General features: G+C 32.0%; 1 protein-coding gene across 1 annotated transcript in view; it reads left to right on the top strand.

Annotated features, from left to right (window-relative positions):
- The first annotated feature begins 1,015 nt into the window (after positions 1-1,015).
- LOC145312561 (small G protein signaling modulator 3 homolog) overlaps positions 1,016-24,386 on the top strand; it is a 61,122-nt gene continuing 37,751 nt past the window's right edge. Inside the window, exons 1-15 of the mRNA XM_080151815.1 lie at positions 1,016-1,154; positions 1,464-1,549; positions 3,247-3,343; positions 3,657-3,705; positions 7,131-7,223; positions 8,377-8,436; positions 10,144-10,260; positions 10,683-10,751; positions 11,405-11,464; positions 13,295-13,346; positions 14,430-14,559; positions 15,781-15,827; positions 16,111-16,214; positions 16,961-17,006; positions 22,819-22,914. Coding sequence (XP_080007941.1) covers positions 1,112-1,154; positions 1,464-1,549; positions 3,247-3,343; positions 3,657-3,705; positions 7,131-7,223; positions 8,377-8,436; positions 10,144-10,260; positions 10,683-10,751; positions 11,405-11,464; positions 13,295-13,346; positions 14,430-14,559; positions 15,781-15,827; positions 16,111-16,214; positions 16,961-17,006; positions 22,819-22,914 — 1,149 coding nt within the window. The 5' untranslated portion in view covers positions 1,016-1,111. The remainder of the gene's footprint in view (positions 1,155-1,463; positions 1,550-3,246; positions 3,344-3,656; positions 3,706-7,130; positions 7,224-8,376; positions 8,437-10,143; positions 10,261-10,682; positions 10,752-11,404; positions 11,465-13,294; positions 13,347-14,429; positions 14,560-15,780; positions 15,828-16,110; positions 16,215-16,960; positions 17,007-22,818; positions 22,915-24,386) is intronic.

The following is a 24,386-nucleotide window of genomic DNA, read 5'->3' as shown; positions in this document are numbered from 1 at the left end:
AAATTATCGGAATCTTGATTTTTTTTGTAAGTTTGACATTATCAAAATATTTGACAAGAATCTCATATCAGGGGCGTGGGGGAAAAGAGGTGTCCTAATAAAATTTGTAATGGGGATGTCTTCTTTCCATTCCATTAATGCTTTCATCTCCAAGGCAAGTATAAGTGTATAAGTTTTCTTAATTTAAATTGCAGTCAGTGATAATCAAAATATAACATATGTTTCTTTAATATACAAATATAGGATCATTAACCTACATTTTCAAGAATTAGGCTTTTGTTTATCGCAGCTTCTCTATAATTATCCTAATATATAAAGTAATAAGCTTTTCTTATCGATATGCCGAAATGGTCTTCCTTTACAGTGAAGCTACTGAATGGTCTTAGGATGGTTTTAGGCTATTTTATTTTTATAAAAAGTCTGGGTAGGTATGGTTTTAGGCTATTTTCCGGCCCTTCCATATTCTTTCGGATATAGAGCACCTAGATGCTAGGGGCGCAGTCACTAGTAATATGTTAAAATAAAGATAAATAAAAAATATTGATCATAAAATCATTTGGAAAAGATAATATTAAATAATCCTATTGCATAAAGTTGTATAAAATGACCCATACCAACTTAAGTTGTCTATAGGTATTAAATTTAATTGTAGATATAATTCTTGTGATGGCTTTACGCTATTATAATGTATATACAGAGCACCTAGATACTAGAGGTGCAGCCATTTGTAATATACACAAAGTAGTAGATTTCATATCTGTGTATTTGTGCACTTTTTTAGATCTCGTAAACGGCTGGAACACAATTTTTAGTTTGGTGTTGGTCTAGGGCAATGGTTATTACATTGACTGTTACTACAGATTGTAGGAATGCCTTGGTCGTTAAACAGGCGCACCTCATTACAGTCTATACTTAGAACATAAAATCAAATGGACAAATGTAAATTGTGGACAGACAAGACATTGCTGTACTAGATATTGCGCATTAGACCGAAAGACTCTAAATAAGAGTGGCATTGGCAACAGTATTTTCAGTTTCCATACGCTGCAACAAACAAAATTAATTTTATCAGAAAATATGAAAGTTTTTGAAGAAAATTAAAGAGAATAAAATGATGGAAGTTATTCAAGGACAAGAGCGAAAAGAAATACCAGGTAATTTCCTTTTGGCTATTGATTTGATTGTTTAACAAACGATTTCTTAAATGCTTTTAGTTTTTATTAAATTTCCTATCGAAAACTTTTAGAAACAAAGTGGGATTTTTGACACACATGAACAAATGTATTTTTAGTGCAGAAACCCTATCATTTAACGAAATACTTCTTTTTTTCTTCTTAGTCATAAATAACAATAAAAACTACTCATTAAAGGTGCTGGAAGGTTTCTAGCTAGCAAACATGAACGAATTTTTAATGTAATATCTTCATTTCGTCTTTTAGAAATCAATTTGAGTTTGTTTTAAGGTGGAACTGGTCTTCAACAATTGATCAGAAGGCTAACAGATGATCTAGAGGATAATCCAAGCGATAGAGTAGCTTCAGATAATAAGGTTCAGTGGATTCTAAATTTGCATGTTCTTTATATTGTATTCTTAACAAAATAAAAGTAAATGTTGCGGCCTTTACAAATATTTAACAGTTTTTTTGAGATTGTGAAAAGAAAATGAATACGTAATTTTTTGGGGGCATATTATATATAATTTTTAATTAAATTTATCAACAATGAATCTAAAAACTGTAGCATCGTCGTAGAGGGTATGGGTTTAAATCTCGGCCCAAAATTTCGGTATAACTAGGGAGAATGTCTTGCCCTAAAAAAAGGCCAAACTAATAACTTTAGGTACTTGGTTGGGACTTCTAAACAAGAATCGTTACCAGCTTCATTGTCTAAATAGTTTGGTTGTTAGTGCCTCTGCCCAATGACCTCCTTCAAAATTTTGTCTCAACCATCCCCCGACTTATTAATGTGGTGTAATGGCAGGGTTGGCATAAAAAAACCAAGTAAAAAACCCAAGTTGGGTTTTATTGGGTTTTTTAACTCAAAAAAAACCCAAAAAAACCCTGGGTTTTTTAAATGTACCTTTTGTCGATAATGTTAACTCTATTTTGACTTATAAGGAGTACTATTTTTAAACAAATTATTGATATTATAAAAACATTTTGTTTTAATTATTGTATAACTGCATTTTAACTGCTTATTTTTATATTTAAGTAACGAAATGTCTGTCCCTATGTACCAAAATAACTCCCTAATCACTGAACCGATATGGTTCTCAATTACAATTAGCTTCTCATGAGTCCGTTGAAGATTTTAAAGTACTTGGAGGGTGGGAGGGGGGGGGCAGATTTCCCATAGGAGATTTGTGGTGCCCTCCCCAAAATTGGAATAAACCTTCCCTGGACCTATGAAAAGCTACCCTGTACAGGAGATTCATACCGATTCAGCAGTTAGCGAGATCCTATGGTACAGACAAACATCCTGTTACTTTATAAAAATGATTTAACCTTATATCTTAAAATTCCTAGGTAATAATCTTTAGAAAACAATAAAAACCCAAAAAAAACAGATTTTATTAATAAAACCCGGGTTTTATTAATAAAACCCACTGGGTTGGGTTATTTTGAAAAAAAACCCGGGTTTTTACCAACCCTGTGTAATGGTGTCTATTATACTATGTTACAGGTTAACCCGCGACCGTGGCTCAACATGTAGTACATCTGCTCGTCGTCGATAGGTTTGAATCGCGGTCCAAAACCGCATCATAGCTAAGACGTCAAAATGGTTTCTACCGCTGCTATGTCGACATAAGTGTGCGACATAAATAGTTAGAGTAGGAGGAATGTCTTGGCCCATAAACAGGCGCAACTCATTACCATGCACAGTTAGAAATTCTAAGACAAAGGTAGTGCAATCAAAGGGTTGGTTGTCTGTTGGATGTTACTTAACCTAATATCAACCTTTGGGCGTTAGACCATTGCATTCCATTACAAGCGGATGATGCCGTTGGGTTCTCTAGATGATCACATGAAATCGAAGGAGAATCCCGCCCCCATTAGGCAATAGGTAATAATATGTTACAGGTTGATCTGGAGGATGATCAGGAAGTACCTGTCAACCTGACAGCTCCAGGAGCCCCATTTTCTAATATACTATGTTACAGGTTGATCTGGAGGATGATCAGGAAGGACCTGTCAATCTCCCAGCTCCAGAAGCCCCAGCCCTATTTTCTATTATAATATGTTCCAGGTTGATCTGGAGGATGATCAGGAAGGACCTGTCAATCTTCCAGCTCCAGGAGCCCCTTTTTCTGCTCTCCTACCAAGTATGCTCCCAGATGATTTAGGTAACTTTCAAAATATTTCCAGTATCGCATCGACAATGCAATAAATAAATATTTTATTCCTATTTTAGCAAACCTTTAAAAAATATCCTATTTAAAGATGTTATTAAAGCTAAGCTACTCAGAATTTACTTTGCATAAACAATGTTTTACTGTCACAGTATCTATTTTTAAAATTCTTTTACATATTATATCTAACTTTTTTTTATATAAATACTGACAAGATAATTGTAAAAACTCAAGCCTTAGCAGTTTTGGTTAGGTAATTCTTCACTTTGACTACATTATTTTTGATAATAATGTAAATATTTTTTAGCTGGTTATGAATCAAATACTGAAGATCCAAATTCCCAGCCGGCATACAGGTAAAAATATTTTTTGTTACAATTTATTTTGCAGAGATACAACAATAAATGATAATAAACCTATTCCTGCTCTCCTTCTGTTTTAAAATGATGGAGGAAAAGAAGGGATTGTGGATTTACACAGAGCTTTAAATGTGTTTCCATGCCTTATTAAATACCTCTTATTAAACCTTAATTTTATTGTTGCAATTAAATTTCTTGTTCTTTGTAAAAGATGCCAGGGATATAAAAGGATAAGACAACGACCGATAATTGATGTACATACCCAATGATTATACAGTATACACTAACCAATAAAAATTTTATTAAACACCCCAAAGTTGCTAAGCGAACGATTAAGAAAATGTTTTTATAAAATTTAGAAGACTTGTGTAACAAATAGCCCCTTCCTCTCTGAAATTATGCCCTGTAGTACAAAGATGTAAGCTTGATAAAGTAGTCTTAAGTTTAGATGGATCTCTGCATTCAATTTTTTTCCAGTTTGAAAGTTTTTATAGCCTTTTATTATTTTTAGATGACAATCTTCTTCTACTTTTTCTTTACCTTCAGCTGAATATATTTACATACATTTATTAAAGTTTAGAAAATTTCAAAGAAAAATATTCTGTTTTAGTAGATAAGCAATACGGGGTAAAAGTGGAAATGCATAAAATGTAAATTTAACATTAAAAATTTGTATATTTGAAACATTTAAAGATCATACAAAAAGTTCTTAGTTATAGGTTCTAGTAAGACTTATTTTCTCTCTCTAATTATGCATTGGTTAGATTTTTAGATCACTGTAAAAATGAAAAGCCATCCAACAAAGAATAAGAAGCTCACACTTGTAATATGATAATTAAGCTTTGAAATTATATAGTTTCAAGTACATAAATATCAATTTTAGGTCATATCTAATGAAAGATTTGAAGATAGTTGAAGGTTTATCATCCCTTTTCCCATAATGACCGTCTCCCTTCATTTATCCCCTCCCCCTTTTAAGGGGAGGAGCAAACCCTTAAAGAAGGGATTGGTTACTTGGACATAAGCTTTTTTTTGGCATAAAGGAGCTCTTTAAAGAAGTCATTCCCTTGCCCTCCACCTAAACTTTAAGGGCTCAAATACCCCTAAACCTACCCTTAGTTTCTCATGAACTACTTTAAGAGGAGGAACCAACCCTTAAAGAAAAGAGGGGTTACCCTATGAAATTGATGAGCTAGATTTGTATTCGTTCTTGTTCTATACGATATTTTATTCTATGGTAAATAAGTAAACTAAATACTAAATGAAAGCTAGCTAAAATATCTAATTACAAACTCCACATAAACTTGAAAACTTTCAAAATTAAACATCAAAGTAAAAGGAATTAAATATTAAATGATCTCGTTTATAAAATCTTCAAAAGGTGAATCATTTCTCTCAAACAGGGCTCGGCTGGCGCCAATTGTTTAGGTAGTTTAGCTGTTGCTGTCCATGTTTTTTAACAAGGATGAAAAAATGATTGACGACTTACAAAATGATATTTAAAAGGATGACAACATCCATAAAAGCGAAGCACTGAAACGGTAGGACAAACTGACATGAACACTATAGTGTCAGAACTGATTAATCAGAATATAGATGTATAAGAGTCGAAGCAAAATTGTATGTAAATTTGTTTAAAAACTGCTTGAGTCAGGATAATGTTTATGGACATACTTACATTTTTAGGACTTGATTATAGAGTTGCTTCGCTTATAACCTTATACTTTGTTGTCCAAGGAATCCAAAAATCAGATCAATTGGATAATTAGATCACATAAAAATTCGTTGTTAAAAAAGTAAAAAAATCAGCATGTTAAAAATGAACGTACGGACATTCTGGTAATGATTATAGAGTTGCTGCGCTTTCTAAATATTACCTACCTACTAAAGGAATCACCAAGTTTGAAATCGATAGGGAAATTCTAATATGCCTAAATTAACGAAAAAAAGTTATCCGTTACGGACGGACGTGACGGACAGATAAAATGAATTATAGAGTAGCTTCGCAATTAAAAACGAACGACTTGGTTCCAGATTGTTGATTTGATGGTGGCCCTAGTCAATTTTTTGTCTTTTTATGATTTACTTACTGGCGGCTGTTACTAGGGAAGCAGCTGCGACTCATTTTAAAAAGGAAGTCTGCAGATGCGAATGCCGATCTTTATATATTATATATAGCTTCTTAATTTTTAAAATCGAAGCTTTTCTATAATTAGGGTCGGTCCGTCCGTCCGTCCGTCCGTCCGCCCGTACGTCCGTCCGTCACGGATAGCTTTTTTCGTTAATTTAGACATGTTAGAATTGTCCTATCGATTTTAAATTTTGCATGGTGATTCCTTTAGTAGTTATGTACGATTAAGAAAGCGTAGCAACTCTATAATCATTACCAAAATGTCCGTACGTCCATTTTAAACATGTTGATTTTTTTACTTTTTTAAATAGCTTTTTTCGTTAATTTAGGCATGTTAGAATTGTCCTATCGATTTCAAATTTTGCATGTTGATTCCTGTAATAGTTAGGTACGAGTTAGAAAGCGTAGCAACTCTATAATCATTACCAGAATGTCCGTACGTCCATTTTTAACAACAAATTTGTATGTGACCTAATTATCCGATTGGTCTGATTTTTGGTATACTGATTCCTGGGACAACAAAGTACAATATTGTAAGCGAAGCAACTCTATAATCAAGTCCTAAAAATGTAAGTATGTCCATAATCATTATCCTGTATCAAGCAGTTTTTTAACAAATTTACTTACAATTTTGCTTTGACTCTTATACATTCGCATTCTGATTATTCAGTTCTGACATTATACAAGTGTTAATGTCCGTTTGTCCTACCGTTTCAGAACTTTGCTTTTATGGATGTTGTCATCCTTGTTTTAATAACCCTTAATGAATTTTTGCAAATTTGACATATTTGCTACAATTAATCTGTTAAATATCTCAATTTTTAAGTGATTTTAAATATTTGCAATATTATCAGAGTAATTATTTTTTACAGCTTAAAACTTTACATTATTATCAATATTAAATAATGAACAAATAGGCCAACTTAAAGAAATTTTTTCTATGAATGCAATATTTTGGATTACCAGACTTTTTAAAAATGAATATTTGCTTTCACTCAAACATATTTTTGACCATCGAACCCCACTTATTTTTCATGTAACCTTTTGGGCTCTTCTAACCTTATTCAACCTAGTCTAAAATTAGCATTAAATATGGGGAAGCCGCTAAATATTCTACTATTATTTGTAAAGGGATATAAAAGTTTTTTTTTGTTGTTTCGAAATACAGAGGTGTTATAACTAGTTCAGCATGGCATTGATAAATATTTTAAGTCAACAGGTAAAGTTACTCTTTACAATTTTGATGTTTTTAAAAATTCAGTTAATATAAAATGTTCTTGTTTTTGCCTAGATATGATGAATTTGGATTCCGCGTGGAGGAAGAGGACGGACCAGAACATTGTTCCAGCAAACTTCTATCCATTCCATTCATAGAATCACCCAGGTATACTATACTTTACATAGATTGTTCCAGCAAACTTTTATCCATTCCATTCATAGATTCACTCAGGTATGTAATACTTCCCAGAGATAAATTCATTCTATTTAATCAGCTTATACCAATAACGAAATTAATTCAGAAAAGTAATTAAACCTTTACGTGATTTTCAGCTGTCGTTGGGGGGGGGGGGGGGGGGTTAACACTTATTAGAATTGACAACCTTTTTATCTGCGCCCCAAATGTTATTTTATATTTATTCCGCTTATTGGTTATACCTTATTCTTGCTATTTAATATTTCATTATTTGCATTGATTTCTTTAAGTCTTTTTCAAAAAGTTTGTTAAATAAACGCAATTTTTGTGTGCCTATTCTAAAGTTGGAATTTTAGAGCTATAAAAATATAGAAAAATAATAATTCAGTAGCGTGCGAAAAAGGGGGTTTTACAAATTTACATCCCCTACCCCTCAACTTTCCCCCTATATGATTTCACAACCTCCTGGTGAATCGTTTTGCACGCAACTGATTCATAGGTAAACTTTTTACAATGCTATTTTGATAATGCTAACAGAATTTAAAAACTTTTATAAGGGGGGGGGAAGTTTTGACACTTTCGCTTACTCCGTGATTATTGGGCTAGGTATTAAAGTTAGACTATAGGTTATTTGGGATAAAAGTTTACTTTTGGTTAGTACTTCACGGATTTTTAATCCTTCATTATAATAAGATAGCATGCGTAGGTGAAACATTGATTTTAAAAAAAGTTAGTTTGCGTAGTTTTTATTATTTATATTTTATATAATAATTATTAAAATCTTCCATGCTGTGCGGAGGCCAATTAATTTAAGTTACAAACAATAAACAAAATTTTAAATAATAAATATTTGTAAAAAGTGTACTGAGTTAACTTATCTATAGATTGGCGCTTTAACAATAAGTGCCAATTGAGCATTGATCACCCCCTTCCCCTTATTTTTGAGAAAAAAATTCCTTATGCCTAACCTCTGTGGGAGGACTAAAGGAATTTTTACTTGTGGTGCTCAGTACCCAATATTGGCTTGGAACCATCGGCTTTAAAAAAAAAAAGGAAATAAGGGCGGAAATTTTTCCCCAAAGCTAATATGAGGAAGTAATATAATATAATATTTTTTTTCTAGGCGCCATTTGCAGTGGACTGTTGAGCTTGGCCTTGAAAATGATAAACAAACCATTCGAAAGTAAGTAATTTAAAAAAATTGTACTTACAGGTTTAGATTCCAGGGATGGAGGGGGCCATTAGGCTGTTTATTACACTGTCCCCAAAGTTTTATATTAACGTTTTCTTATTCTCTGGTTGAAAAACTTTGGAGACTTTTTATTGCATTTTTATTGGTTGGTTCATTAATTATTTGTCCAAAAGTTTCAGCCGCTTATTATAATCTACTGAAGAGGTAATTTTTTGCATCATCATTAAGAATGTAATCAATTTATCTTTCATTGTCCTATCCCTTAAGATCCGTGGTATTAGATGCCTAAATGCTCTAAAAACCTTGTGTGTGGATATATGGTTTCAAGGGACAAGAAAGCACTTGTCAGTTGTCATATTATTTGAAACTGCGAATGTTGTCACTATACATATACCTTAAATTTTTATATAATTGACAACCCTTGTCATGGAAAATAAAATTAATAAAATAGAATATTGAATCAAGCTAATCTAAGATGTTTTACTAATATCATTATTATTTTTTTTACAGAGTCTAGAAAAAAAATATTTAATTAGAAACTCTACAAACAAAAAGTGGCAATGAAAGAATAGAAGAGAAGTTTTGGATCATGTCTATTTTTTGTGAGGAAAATTCGTTACAGTTGCTATTATGTATCACTGTCAAAAGTGTTGACATTCTATCGATATGAAAGTTTAATGGTTTATATATACTATATGGCTCCATTAAAAAGTGGTCATAGCTGACAGAATATGTTTAAATGTTATTTTTCTTTAATTTGATATTTAGCACGAAATAAACCTGATTCCAAAGTTTTCTTTATTGCACTCTCCTCTCACATACATATTACATTACAAGCTAAATGTTAGAAAACAATATGTCTGCAAGAGATTTATAAATTTAGTTTCTACAATGTTATAGTGTCTCTCTTTATGTCCATTAAAACCTAGCAAACTGCTAAACATAATTTATAGGGAAGTTTCATATTGTTCGTGGTTAGGAAGTGGTAAGGTTTGGGTAACTATAACTTTAATAAGGAAAATGTGCTGGTAATTATCAGCGAAGCTACAAGTGGATACATTAAAACAAGAATGACAACATCCATAAAAGCGAAGCTCTGAAACGGTTGGACAAACGGACATTAACACTTATAGTATAGTGTCAGAACTGAATAATCAGAACATAAATGAATAAGAGACAAAGCAAATTGGGAGTAAATTTGCTAAAAAACTTCTTGATACAGGATAATATTTATGGACATACTAACATTTTAGGACTTGATTATAGAGTTGCTTTGCTTAAATTGTACTTTGTTGTCCCAGGAATCAGTATACCAAAAATCAGAAAAATCGGATAATTAGATCAAATTAAAAATTTGTTGTTAAAAAGGTAAAAGATCAACATTTTTAAAAAGGACGTACAGACATTCTGTTAATGATTAGAGAGTTGCTACGCTTTCTAAATCGTACCTAACTACTACAGGAATCACCATGCAAAGTTTGAAATCGATAGGACAATTCTAACATGCCTAAATTAACAAAAAAGCTATCTGTCTCGGACGGACAACCCGACCCTAATTATAGGTAGAAAAGCTTCGCTTTTAAAAAGAATAATCAATACTGAAGCAAAACTAAATTTTAATATATACTATTTTTCCTCTTTTTTACTGCAAAAATTACACAATTTCTTTCATTGGATTTAGGACACTTTTTGTTTCAGAAGCAGCAAATTAGATGAGCTTGTAAAATCTGGGATACCTCATTCACTGAGAAAATTTCTCTGGCCAATCCTGTTGGACACGCACAAGAAAAAGACGGGCATTGGCATTTCTTACAGGTAAATCAGGAATATAGGGGGAAAAAAATAGATATTTTTTTTTTTAATTTCGCTGAACCTATTGAATATTTTCATTGGAGGATTTTTTAATGTTTATATTTTTAAAAACTTTAAAATTCGAAGATTTTTAGGTATAAAACATTAGGTATAATTTCACAACAATGAAAAAATATTAATTTTGAAATTGCCAAAACTTTCTAATCTATATAAATATATTCAATTATATGTTTCTACTACAATAAAAAATTCCATATTTGATATATTGCCTTTCTTAGCTTTCTAAAAATTTAGCAACCATAAACTTTTACTAAATCACATTTTAAGTTTTACTTCAACTACTACTTACTTATATCCTAATAACTTTTTTTTATATTTTACAATTTTTAAGCAAAATTTATTGATTTTACTTCTAAAATTTTCAGAGAAATACTTAGTTCATCGTCAAATGAGAATTCTCAGTATAGCAAACAGATTGAAAAAGATCTACTAAGGTGAGTAATAGTTATTTATCGCATCGTATTATAAACAGCTTTCCGCGGATATAAGAATGTACAATTATAACATTACAAACAGTTTTGTTAGCCCCGAGATGATAAGGCACGAGCTAACTAAGCTGGTTTCAATATTATGATTGTGCATTTTTATATTCGTAAAATACTAGATATGAAATGAAATGAAAATGAAATATTTATTTTATGACACATAGTGAAATAGGCATACATATATACATGACATAAATAATCACAAACAAGCAGTAAAATTGATCATGATTAATTAATTACAGTATAATAACAAGGTTAATAATATCCACATAAGACAAAAAAGTTAATATACGTGTCAAAGGACTAATGCGGTACGATGCAAGATTTTGCACTATGGCTTAGAACCGGTTCCAATCCAGCGGATATTAATCCGTTTCGACGCCATAATGGAAAAAATATAGTACATTAAGTTAAAAATATGTGAATTAAATTATAGCCAACCTCTCAGTCCGAAATCTTATGTGGCAGCTACTTTTGATATACTGCTGTATTTGTGACGATCTTTGCCAAAGAACATATATCAAGTATACAAATTAATTGGTCCGTCATTCTGTCGGCCATGCTACAAAAGACTTATAAATATATTTTTAAAAATAATTCAGGACTATGCCAAATAATGTTTGTTTTGCAAAGAAAGATTCTGTTGGAGTTCCTAGATTGAGGTAATTTATCCATTACATTAAACTTGTTTACCTAGCTTGTAAGTTTTAGAAAATGTTTTCTAGATGTTTAACGTTTGTACATGCGTCTTTAGGTACACAAAGGACAATAATCTTTTTAAAAGGCACCAGTTTTTATGAAGTACATTCACTTTTGCAGGGTGTTATATATTTGCAATAGTGCTTTCCCTCAAAGTTTCTAGTGAACATTTTAAAATCAATTTAACCAGCACTTGGGGGCCTATACCTTAGATACCCTAACACTGCGGGGTACCATGTGTATAACCTATTCTGACCTAAAGTAAAACATAAACACATGATAAACAGTCCTTATTTTCAATATATTTTAAAATAAGGGGGGAGGTGTTCTGTGCTCGGCTAAACATCTGAGGGAAACCGTCGTCACAACGTTTTATAAGTTTCAAAGAGCCGAAAGATTTATTTGTTATCTCATGTAAATAAAGCTGTTTTACTAGTTTTAAAATGCGTCATTCAACAGTTTTTTTTGAAAATCATTTAAAATTGACAAATGATTGTTTGGCGTACTTTTCCAATTTGCTTTAAAACTCATTTTTAGATCAATCTTAATAAATATTATCTACCTAATCATTTCTAAAAACCAATTTTTTTAACAATAATGCGTGTCATATTGATCTTCAATTTATATAATTACCTCGAGTTTTGAGAGTTATGAAATATTTTTAATTAGAAGTTGCTACATTTATTACCTATTCAGAATCAAATGATTATTTTCAGTCAGTATATTATATATCAACAAATAACTGCTCATGATATTTCTTTTACATTTAAAATATTTTATATTTAAAAAAATTCAAATTCCGTATAAATAAAAGTTTAAGTTGAGTTTTCTGAGTATTTTAAAGACAGAGGGACGCACAGATGTGACCTAGTCACATATTGCTATGCAGTTTTGTAGAGGCGATTTCTCTTGGGAGGGTGGTGGCACCCTCCTTGATTGATTGATTAGCCATAGTCTCTTAGGGTTTGGACCTAAGTAGTCATGGAGTAGGCTGAGTCACTTTTGTATAGCCACTAGGGCTATCAAGCTCCACGTTCAAGCACATTATGACTTGACCCGCTATCTCATGAGAGCTACTCATTATTACCTCACCCTCGCCGAGTATGGCAGGTGTCCCAAATTAAGTCACTGTAATGAATGACGCTCTCCGCAGAGGAGCTTGGGATAAGGGTTGTACTGATATTATGTACTTGACTATTAAGTATCCAAACTTACTCAATAATCCCCTTCTTACACAACCAGGGGAAGTTGCATGAATGTATTCAACTGAGTTACCACTGAGCTACGACGCCCCTTTTTTTTTTTTTTTTTTTTTTGGTACCCTCCTCAAAATTAGTTATAAACCTACCCAGGACCTATGAGAAGCTACCCTGTAAAGGAGAACCCCGTCGGTTTAGCGGTTAGTGAGATCCTTCGGTACCAATAAATAAACAAATAGACAGACAAACATCCTGTTACTGTATTATTGACTAGCGGCTTCGCCCCTAGCCTCTAGGGGCTTTTTCCCCATGAGGTAATTAAAAAAAAATTCTGGTGCTGCCAATTTATGTGAAGTAGTTTCCCCAGAAATTTTTTTTTTTTTTGGGGGGGGGAATTTTAATTTTTGGGGGAGTTGGAGGTGTCCCACCCCTTAAGAAAATAGCTTAAAACCACCACAGGACCAATAGGTATATACCCTGAAGAGTAGAATCCGATCGGTTCAGTGGTTACCGAGATCCTAAGGGACGGACAGACAGACGGACAAAAAAACGGACAGGCATCAAGCTACTTTGTATTATAGATATGTTTATTAGGAGAGTGTTGAGGGCTGTGTCTTGGATTTATCCTGATGTTGGGTATTGCCAGGTAGAAACTTTCATTCAAATAAACAAGAAGAATATTCTGTATAAAATAAACCTTTCTTTATCCAATTTATCTAGAACAAATAAAAAAGATCAGAATTATAGCATCATTACAACAACAAAAATATTAATGTGGGGAAAGGAGAAAAAATAAAAAGAGAGAATATGCGTTAAATCATAGAAAATCAGAGAACCTTATAAAAAATTTGTACAGGGAATCGTCACCAACAATTCGGCTGTCTTTCTTTTCAGTCGAGAAAATCACATTCCCCATAGCGTTATAAACTTACTGACGGAATGACGAGCTGACAAAGTCAATTTCAACACCGCCCCAGGCGTTTTTCAGTCCTTGGATACTTGTATTATATCGTGTTAAACCCAGGGTGTCGGAGCCGTATAATTTTGATGCGGCTCCAGCTCCAGCTCCTACCTTAAAATTAATATATCAATTTTTTTTCATTATTGAATTTGTTAAAATAAAATAAATAATATAAAATATTTTGCTTTTATTTTATTAAAGCTATATAAAAGTAGAAGGATGTGTGTCTATTGGTTAAGTAACAATAGTTTTTCAGTTTATTATATGGATAGAACGTTGCCAAATTATGATATTACTTTAAAAAATCATTTTTAGCTAATCCGGAGCCGGAGCCGTTTTTAACGAAAAATACGGCTCCGGCTACGGCTCCACTAAAAATGTTGCTGCTCCCGGCTCCGGCTCCGAAACACTATATATTTATAAATGTTGATGATATTAAATCTGTTTGTTGTTTTGTCCCAATAAAAAATATTTGATTTGATAGAGTAGCCTCACTACTCAAAATAAGCTAGAGTAACATCTGGATAGAATATTATCCTAAAGTAGTAAGGTTTTTCTGTCTGAAGCTTAAGATATTAATAACTACTGAACCGATTGAGTTCTCCATTTTAGGGAAGCTTTACATAGGTCCCGGCATTTTTAGATTACATTCTTAGGATGGTTTTAGACTATATTTCCTATTTTATACCCCTTTGAATACAGATCTCCGGTATTGTGGGGGTGAAGCTGCTAGTTATTTTATAAATTGCCAATCAAATTATCTTTTAGGGTATGGGTATGATTGCTAGCACCCTGTTGTTGTTCCTACCAGAGGAGGACACCTTCTGGTGCATGGCCAGCATCATTGACCTCCTCCTTCCATCCAGCTACTATTCCAGCAACCTCTGGGGCGCTCAGGAATTCATACTTAAAGTTCAGAATAAAGAGGGTATTTTTTTCGCGTATTTTCCGTAAAGTTAGGCTTGACGCCTCTTGTTAAGTCAAACTGTTCTAAATTATGAACAAGCATATTCTGAGCTTTTGGTTATAATTAAGAACAGCTTGACTTAATAAGAGCATTTAACTAAAACGTTACACACAACTTGGGTTCCACGACAAACGTAAGAGTCCCAAACGTCAGAGTGGAAAAACATCAGAGTGGACAAACGCAAGAGTCCCAAACGTCAGAGTGGGACAAACGTCAGAGTGGGACAAACGTCAGAGTGGACAAACGCAGGATTTTTGGGACAAACGTCAGAGTGGACATTTTATAAGTAAAACGTATGAGTCTCGATTTTATAATCATTAAAGCGCTGCGGCTAGGTAGGCCAGGGTGCTGAGTGCTGCAGCCAGAGTCATTTTCTTTATGATTAGGTTAGGTTAGGTTATAGGCTAGGGGGCCGAGCGCCCGCGGCTAGGCAGGCTAGGGGGCCGAGCGCTGCGGCTAGGTAGGCCAGGGTGCTGAGTGCTGCAGCCAGAGTCATTTTCTTTATGATTAGGTTAGGTTAGGTTATAGGCTAGGGGGCCGAGCGCCCGCGGCTAGGCAGGCTAGGGGGCCTAACTGTCTATTTTTTGTCATATAATTAAAATAGCATAGACTCTGATGTTTTACTTAAGCAATGTCCACTCTGACGTTTGTCCCACTCTGACGTTTGGGACTCTTGCGTTTGTCCACTCTGACGTTTGGGACTCTTACGTTTGGGGTAGGACCACAACTTGGTATTATAGTCCTTAATATTTAGAAGTTCTTTAAAGTGTCTATAAAAAAGGGATAATTTTAAAAACTTTAGGCCAAATTATCCCGAATGACTTCATATTTCTATTTCTCTAATACGACGTCATTACAGATTCTTCGGCAAAATTTTTTTAATTTAGCTATTTTTTGTAGGCACTATAAAGAACTTCTAAATATTAAGGACTATAATACCAACTAGTAAGGTTTTCTTTGAGACAAAAAACTTCTATAATATAACATTTTGTTATGATTTTATAATAGCTTCCTATTATTTCTGCTGTAATTTTAATAACGAGCTTCTCCTTAAAAGTTTGTCTATATGCTACATAATTAAATTTTTTAAAAGATATATCACTCAACTTTTATATGATTCCTCTTAAAAATTTTAAGTATCTACTAATTAGGCGGACCAACGGGTTTTAAGATCACTTGTAGCAGAACATTTACCAGAGGTATACGTTTTTTAATAGTGAAGCTACTCTGTTATTCAAAATGTCCGTCTGGAATGTTTTCGAGAAAGCATAATTTTCTAAATTAATACGTAGGTCTGTTTTTAAAGTTATTATTTTGTTAAAACCAAAAGCTCGTAAACATAAAAAATTTCGGTTTTATGAAAACAGGAAGCCAAATTTATTTTATATTTTACGAAATAAGGTCATTTTCTAGCCTAATTTGTTAAAATCATTTGGAGAAAAAATTTTAAGATCATGCATGTTTTAAATTTTGTAAGTCTAGGTTGATAATGTATTGAAAGAACATGATATAGAAATATCTTTGATAACCCTGCAATGGTTCATTACTTTGTATTCATCCTGTCTACATATCAAGATTGTATTAAGGTAAGTCTCTACACAGACTACGCACAGAACTTAAGGAATAAGACAATGGCCGAAAAGCTGATGTACATTCCCACGGATGATAAACAAAATTACATCTTCAGTAGATTAAATTTAGAGATTGGCACGTTTGAACACTCAACTTAATGCTACAACCAATCAAAATTCACTAAAGACCACAAAGTTTTCCAGACAACGAATACTAATACTTTTTTTATAAAACATTGGGAACTAGTGTAATAAACAGCCCATTGTCCCCTCTCTCTCTCTCTCTGCAGATTACGTCATGGACGGTTATTTTTACTCAGGTTTAGATTGGGGACATTGGATTGTAAATCATACGGGTATCCAAAAAAACCTGTTTTGTAGGCTTAAAATCTCTGAAACTTTTATCAAATCTTGATTAGTTGGTATAAACTAGCAGTGTAAAAACTTTTCAACAAATAATAATCTACAGAAGGGTCAATTTATTTTCTCATCAATGTAGAATGTAGTTGTGCATTAATTTATCGTCCGTTGTAATATCCCAATTATGTCCCTGCTATTTTAGGTAATCGTTATTTTATAAACGTAATTATAATTTCATTTTTTATCTATAATTATTAGCCTATTAGGTCCAAAAAAGTTTTAATAACTTAAATCACGTAAAAAATTATCCAATTGATAATAACCATTATACTTATACCCAGAAAATTTACATTGTTAATTGATTAATTATAATGTATTACAAAATTTGTTATTCTGTTTAGAATTTGGGATCTATTATTCCACTATGGTACATCGATTCTATTCAAGGTAGGTCACACTCAGGAATAATGTGGTAGTATAACTAACATGCAAAATAGCAATTTTTTCCTTAACTAGTGACTACGCCTCTAGTATATACATTTGTGATAATAAGGAGGGAGCGGATAATTCTAACCCCCATTTGTAATTCTAGTATAAAAAAGAAAAAAATAATAGTGGAGGAGGTAATTTTTTTCTGGGGGCAATTTTTCTTCGGTGCTTGGTATTTTCCCCAGGACCTATGAGAAGATACTCAAAAAGGAGAAATGTATCGGATCTGGGGTTAGTGAGAACCTTCGGCATAGGCTGATGATCACGTCCTTAGGGAAAATGTGTATATCTGAGTTGATTCTAATTATAAATTATTTTATATGAAAGTTTTCATGACCACTTAGCAACTGCTCTACAACTTACTTCTTCCATTTATCCGTCCATGATTTGTGTTTGTGCTACGCTTAAGGATATATTGTCATCCTTGTTTAAAGCATCATCTACATGAATCATTTATATGATTCCATCTTTCAATAACAAAAAGTGTTTTACGTAAAGAACATAAATATAATAATTGTTTATTTTCCCCCTATATCTTTAATCCTGATAAAATAAACAATGAGTCTTTTAAGCTTTATTTATTTATAACTTTTTATATTTTTTTTTAATATTAAAAGGGACATTCTAGTACTTTGTTTTTGATCAAAAGAAAATTATATTATAGAAATAGTTTAAGAATATTTGTCCTATAAACGAATTTATGATTTTCCTTTAAGCTGCTAAGCTTTCCATTTTTGAATCATAACAGTTTGATGCTTATTATGTGGCTTAAGTAAGCCGCACGGATAATTTTTAGGCAGTGAGTCGACCTGTTTAGGGTGGCTGTGGCTGCCGAGCCCTGAATAGAATTCAGAACTATTATTTAAAAAAAACAAAAAAATAGTTGCCTTATTTTTCATCAGAAACTTCTTTCCTTTTGTTTGATAGTACGTTAAATTTGCTTAAAACGTATTACTTTAGTTGTAGTAATATTCTCTTTTTCGTAGTGAAGCTATTGTATATTTAACTCATTCCGTATGTCTAAGGGAGAAATGTGAATTTATCGGCTGCTTTTTAAGAGAGATAGATTACGTTTTCAGTAATGATTCAATGTACCAATGAGTATCCATGCTTAAAAAGACTAAACTACTTATTTTTCGTAATAGTTTTTTTTGGGTTCTAGGGCCAATTTCTCTTGGGAGGTTGGTGGTACCCACTTCCAAAATAGTTAAAAATCTTCTCAGGACCAATGAAAACCTACACTGTAAAGGAGAACTATATCGTTTCAGCAGTGACATAGATCTTCCGGTTCAGACAGACACAGATCCTTTAACTTTTAAACAAGGATTATCATGAAATTTGTTACAATTTGGCAGTTTCTCATTCTGAGCTTGTTCTTTTTGGTATCAATCTACTATTTACTTTTATGGTCATCTAAATTAGACGTATTTTGTTTATTATTTTTATTGTTATATTTTAAACTTTTGTTTTCCTTTTGTATTATATTTATTGTTTTTCTTTACAAAAGTGTAATGAAAAGTTTTTAAAATCTATTATTTAATTTAAACTTCTAATAAACCTTTAATTATATCATTATCAGTCGCACAACTACTCTATAACATACAATGTTTTTGTTTGTCAGTCCGCTTGGAATAGATTTTTTTCTCGCATTGTATTATAAACAACTTTCCAGGGATATAAAATGTACAATTTCAAGATTGAAACCAGTTTTTTTAGTCCCGAGATGCCGAGACTTTTCATAATGGCTGAGAACCGGTTCTAATTCAACGGATATTAATCGTTTATTTGTCTACTAAAAATAATTATGCAATTTTTTTTATGATAATACTACTTTAAAACATACCTACTCTATATAATCTTTTGTAACGCGGTGAAGATAAATATGATTTAGTCGTATGTTATTTAAGATTCCATCTGACATTTCTCATTGATATTTCCCTATCTAATGGGCATCAAATTTAATACTTACTATATCCTTTAGCTCTATTGTTCAAGATATTTGATTAATTTACGCAGGAGTTCCAAACGTCGGAGTGGACAAACGCTGGAGTGTTAAAATATTGATTTAAGGGGGGGGTAAGTTTTGCCACTTTCGCGTAATCAGTGTTGTGTGGGCTAGGTATTGATCTGAGATTACAGGTTATTTAGGATAAAAGTTTACTTTTGGGTAGTAGTTCACGGAAATTTAATCATTTTTTGAATAGGTCTCCAGGTTCAGGTGCTGCAGGCTGGAAGGTCGTTTCTGGACAGGTAAAAAAATTTTAAAAATTTTGTTTGAAGAGTTAGAGAGCAACTTATAAAACAAAATATGCTTCTTTTTGAATGTTATTAACATATCTGCAGAAAAAATTAAAATCGGCCTCCAGGTTCAGGTGCTGCAGGCCTCCAGGTACACTCTGGACAGGTAAAAATTAAAATTTCTTTTTTGAAAGGTTACAGGTACACTTATAAAACAAAATATGCATCTTTTTGGATGTTATCATTATATTTGCAGAAAAATTTAAAATCGGCCTCCAGGTTCAGGTGCTGCAGGCCTCCAGGTACACTCTGGACAGGTAAAAATTAAAATTTCTTATTTGAAAGGTTACAGGTACACTTATAAAACAAAATATGCATCTTTTTGGATGTTATCATCATATTTGCAGAAAAATTTAAAATCGGCCTTCAGGTTCAGGTGCTGCAGGCCTCCAGGTACACTCTGGACAGGTAAAAATTAAAATTGTTTATTTGAAGAGTTACAGGTACACTTATAAAACAAAATATGCATCTTTTTGGATGTTATCATTATATTTGCAGAAAAATTTAAAATCGGCCTCCAGGTTCAGGTGCTGCAGGCCTCCAGGTACACTCTGGACAGGTAAAAATTAAAAGTTTTTATTTGAAGAGTTACAGGTACACTTATTAAACAAAATATGCATCTTTTTGGATGTTATCATCATATTTGCAGAAAAATTAAAAATTGGCTTCCAGGTTCAGGTGCTGCAGGCCTCCAGGTACACTTTGGACAGGTAAAAATTAAAATATTTTATTTGAAGAGTTTCAGGTACATTTATTAAACCAAAAATGCATCTTTTTGGATGTTATCATCATATTTGCAGTTAAAATTAAAATCAGACTCCAGTTTCAGGTGCTGCAGGCCTTTAGGTCCAGTCTAAACAGGTAAAAATTATAATTTCTTTTTTAAAGAGTTAGACGTACACTTATTAAACTAAATATGCGTAATTTTGGATGTTATTATCATATTTAAAGATAAATTGACAATCGGCCTCCAGGTTCAGGTGCATTCCCCATTCTGAGTATCTGTAATATTATATCTGAGACAGAATTATATTTTGCATATGTGTGGAAAACCATACATAAACAAAAAGTAATAAATACTTCAAATCTATCTAGCTGGCCACTGGAGGCCACCTTGACCCTATCTGAAGCATAACTCAAACCTTTCATCTAAATAAAAAAATTATTAAATTAATTTTTTAAACCTGTCCAGCAGTCTCATGGAGGCCACCTTGAGCCTGTCTAAAGCACATCTAGGGACATTAAATAATGTGTATTTTATTTGATAATGATATTTATTCATTTCCTATTTTATAACCTTTTCTCTAAATTCAAAAATTATGTATTAGGATTATTAGCTATCCTGCAGGATCCTGGAGGCCACCAGAGCCTGCATGGAACACTAATAGAAGGTTTACTTGATAAATTTTGCTATTTTATTATATTTTAACAATTTCTATTTAGAAACCTTTCCTCTAATATAAAAAAATACCTCAATAAGAAATTTTAAGTTTTACCTGTCCAGAGTGTACCTGGAGGCCTGCAGCACCTGAACCTGGAGGCCGATTATAAATTTTTCTGTAAATATGATGATAACATCCAAAAAGATGCATATTTGATTTAATAAGTGTACCTGTAACTCTTCAAATAAGAAATTTTAATTTTTACCTGTCCAGAGTGTACCTGGAGGCCTGCAGCACCTGAATATGGAGGCTAATTGTCATTTTTTCTTAAAATATGGTAATAACATCCAAAAAGATGCATATTTGGTTTAATAAGTGTACCTGTAACTCTCTAAATAAATAATTTTAATTTTTACCTGTCCAGAGTGTATCTGGAGGCCTGCAGCACCTGAAACTGGAAGCCGATTTTAAATTTTTCTGCAAATATGATGATAACATCCAAAAAGATGCATATTTTGTTTTATAAGTGTACCTGTAACTCTTCAAATAAACAATTTTTAATTTTTACCTGTCCCGAGTGTACCTGGAGGCCTGCAGCACCTGAACCTGGAGGCTGATTGTTAATTTTTCTGCAAATATGATGATAACATCCAAAAAGATGCATATTTTGTTTAATAAGTGTACCTTTAACTCTTCAAATAAATAATTTTAACTTTTACCTGTCCAGAGTGTACCTGGAAGCCTGCAGCACCTGAACCTGGAAGCTGATTTTTAATTTTTCTGCAAATATGGTAATAACATTCAAAAACACGCATATTTGGTTTTATAGGTGTACCTCTAACTCTTCAAATAAAAATTTTTAATTTTTACCTGTCCAGAGTGAACCTGGAGGCCTGCAGCACCTGAACCTGGAGGCCGAGCTTAATTTTTTCTGCAGATATGTTAAAACCATTCAAAAAGAAGCATATTTTGTTTTATAAGTTGCTCTCTAACTCTTCAAACTAAATTTTTAAAAAAATTTTACCTGTCCAGAAACGACCTTCCAGCCTGCAGCACCTGAACCTGGAGACCTATTCAAAAAATGATTAAATTTCCGTGAACTACTACCCAAAAGTAAACTTTTATCCTAAATAACCTATAATCTCAGATCAATACCTAGCCCACACAACACTGATTACGCGAAAGTGGCAAAACTTACCCCCCCCTTAATAATTATTTCTATTCAGATTAGGTTAGGTTAAGATATGAATGTACAAATAAGCTCCCCTCAGGGGTTAGGCATTTAAAAAACCTATATGATGGTCTAAAATAGGTTAGGTTAGGTTAAGTGTCCACTCCTACGTTTGTCCTAGGACCCTTATTTCTTGTTTACTACTTTTGAAGTTATGTCATATATGTTTTATATAGTATATACTAAATCTACGTAGTTAATTGAATTTCATCAACAATAAAAAAGTGATAGTCCAATATTTTTTCCTTAAAACTTTTTTGAAAAGCAACATTCATTTTGAACAAGGATGTCATCACCAATCTTATTTTCGTAAACTTTCTAATTTGTTAAAACACTATTTAATTCAGTTTCTTAAATAATCGATTGAAAAGAAAGGTAGAAATCTCGAGATAAGATAGATTTTAAAGAATTTTTCAATCGTATGTTTACAAAAACAACCAAAAACAAAAAAAAATTATTGAAGCAAATTTTCATATTATCTTATTAATATAAACACTTATTTAAGATTGGAAAAGTAAAGGTTTCTATATTAATCTAAAAACAAAAAATATTTAATGGAAAGAAAAAATTCGATAGTGGAAAGGCGAAATAAAATCGAAAAGAATTTCTTGTGGTTGGGATTGCTGTTATCATTGATTTTGAAAAATCATAAAAACACCAAATTGTTTAAAGTATTTTAATCACGGACGCTTTAGCGTCATTTTACAATATGCTATTTTTAAAAACTCAGATGCATTAAGATTATTAAGTAAATTTAAGTATCATATTAAACAACTATGCGCTGTAGTAACAATTTTCAGTCTTCATGGCTTTGATATTTTTTGTGTGGAAATGATTGACCACTCAAATCTTATGCTAGGTTGGAGTTTCCATGTTGAAAACTGCTGAGACAAGATTGCTGACTGCTGAAAACTCAGCTCAAATATTTAATATCCTATCCTCTCTACCTCATCAGGTGACCATATAATATATAGATAGATAGATAGATAGATAGATAGATAGATAGATAGATAGATAGATAGATAGATAGATAGATAGATAGATAGATAGATAGATAGATAGATAGATAGATAGATAGATAGATAGATAGATAGATAGATAGATAGATAGATAGATAGATAGATAGATAGATAGATAGATAGATAGATAGATAGATAGATAGATAGATAGATAGATAGATAGATAGATAGATAGATAGATAGATAGATAGATAGATAGATAGATAGATAGATAGATAGATAGATAGATAGATAGATAGATAGATAGATAGATAGATAGATAGATAGATAGATAGATAGATAGATAGATAGATAGATAGATAGATAGATAGATAGATATTTAATATCCTATCCTCTCTACCTCATCAGGTGACCATAAAATTGATAGATAGATAGATAGATAGACAGACAGACAGACAGACAGACAGACAGACAGACAGACAAGACATACAGACAGACAAGACATACAGATAGACAAGACATACAGATAGACAAGACATACATGATACAGATAGACAAGACATATAGATAGACAAGACATATAGATAGACAAGACATACAGACATACAGACAGACAGACAGACAGACAGACAGACAGACAGACAGACAGACAGACAGACAGATAGATAGATAGATAGATAGATAGATAGATAGATATATAGATAGACAAGACATATAGATAGGATAGACAGATGGATAGGATAGACAGATGGATAGGATAGACAGATGGATAGGATAGACAGATGGATAGATAGACTGACAGACAGTTAGAATGTCATATATGTAAATAGATATAAAGATTTATTTAGGATTGACTGATTTGATTGCTTAGGATTTGGATAGATAGATAAATTGAATGTATAGTTTCGAATATAAGAATATTATTGGCTATTATTCTTTAATTTAGTAATTTAATACATCTATATTCTTATTTATGTGTTTTATTTTACATGATTACAATATGTTACAAAAGAGTACCTTGTACAATATAAATTAAATTAAAACATATTCACAAACCCCTATGTGAAAGCAGTGTTTGCCTTAATAAATTAAGTAAGTAAATATTAATATTTAACAAAAGAAATAATTAAATTTAGTTTTTTATCAACCTTTCATGCGAAATGAAGGTTATTCTTGGTTTTAAAGTTGTGCTAAAGGATTGTAATTGATATTCTATGATTTAGTATTATTAATTTATTTTGAAACAAGTAATAAGCTTTATTATCATACAGAAGATGTCTAGAATAAGTTAAAATATAATATGATTATTTTAGTCCAAATCCTTATTAAAATTTAGAGATCTTGGATTTAGTATAAACGATATATTTTAGTCTAAAGTCTAGTTATTTATCTAGTTTTAAATCTTTAAAAAACAAGATTAGAAAATTAAACATATCATTTGTGAAGAAAAAATTATTTTATATAATAA

Source organism: Acartia tonsa, chromosome 2 (assembly GCF_053477335.1).
Source record: "Acartia tonsa isolate MP-2025a chromosome 2, ASM5347733v1, whole genome shotgun sequence".
Taxonomy (NCBI): domain Eukaryota; kingdom Metazoa; phylum Arthropoda; class Copepoda; order Calanoida; family Acartiidae; genus Acartia; species Acartia tonsa.
This window is presented reverse-complemented; position numbering and strand designations above follow the sequence as displayed.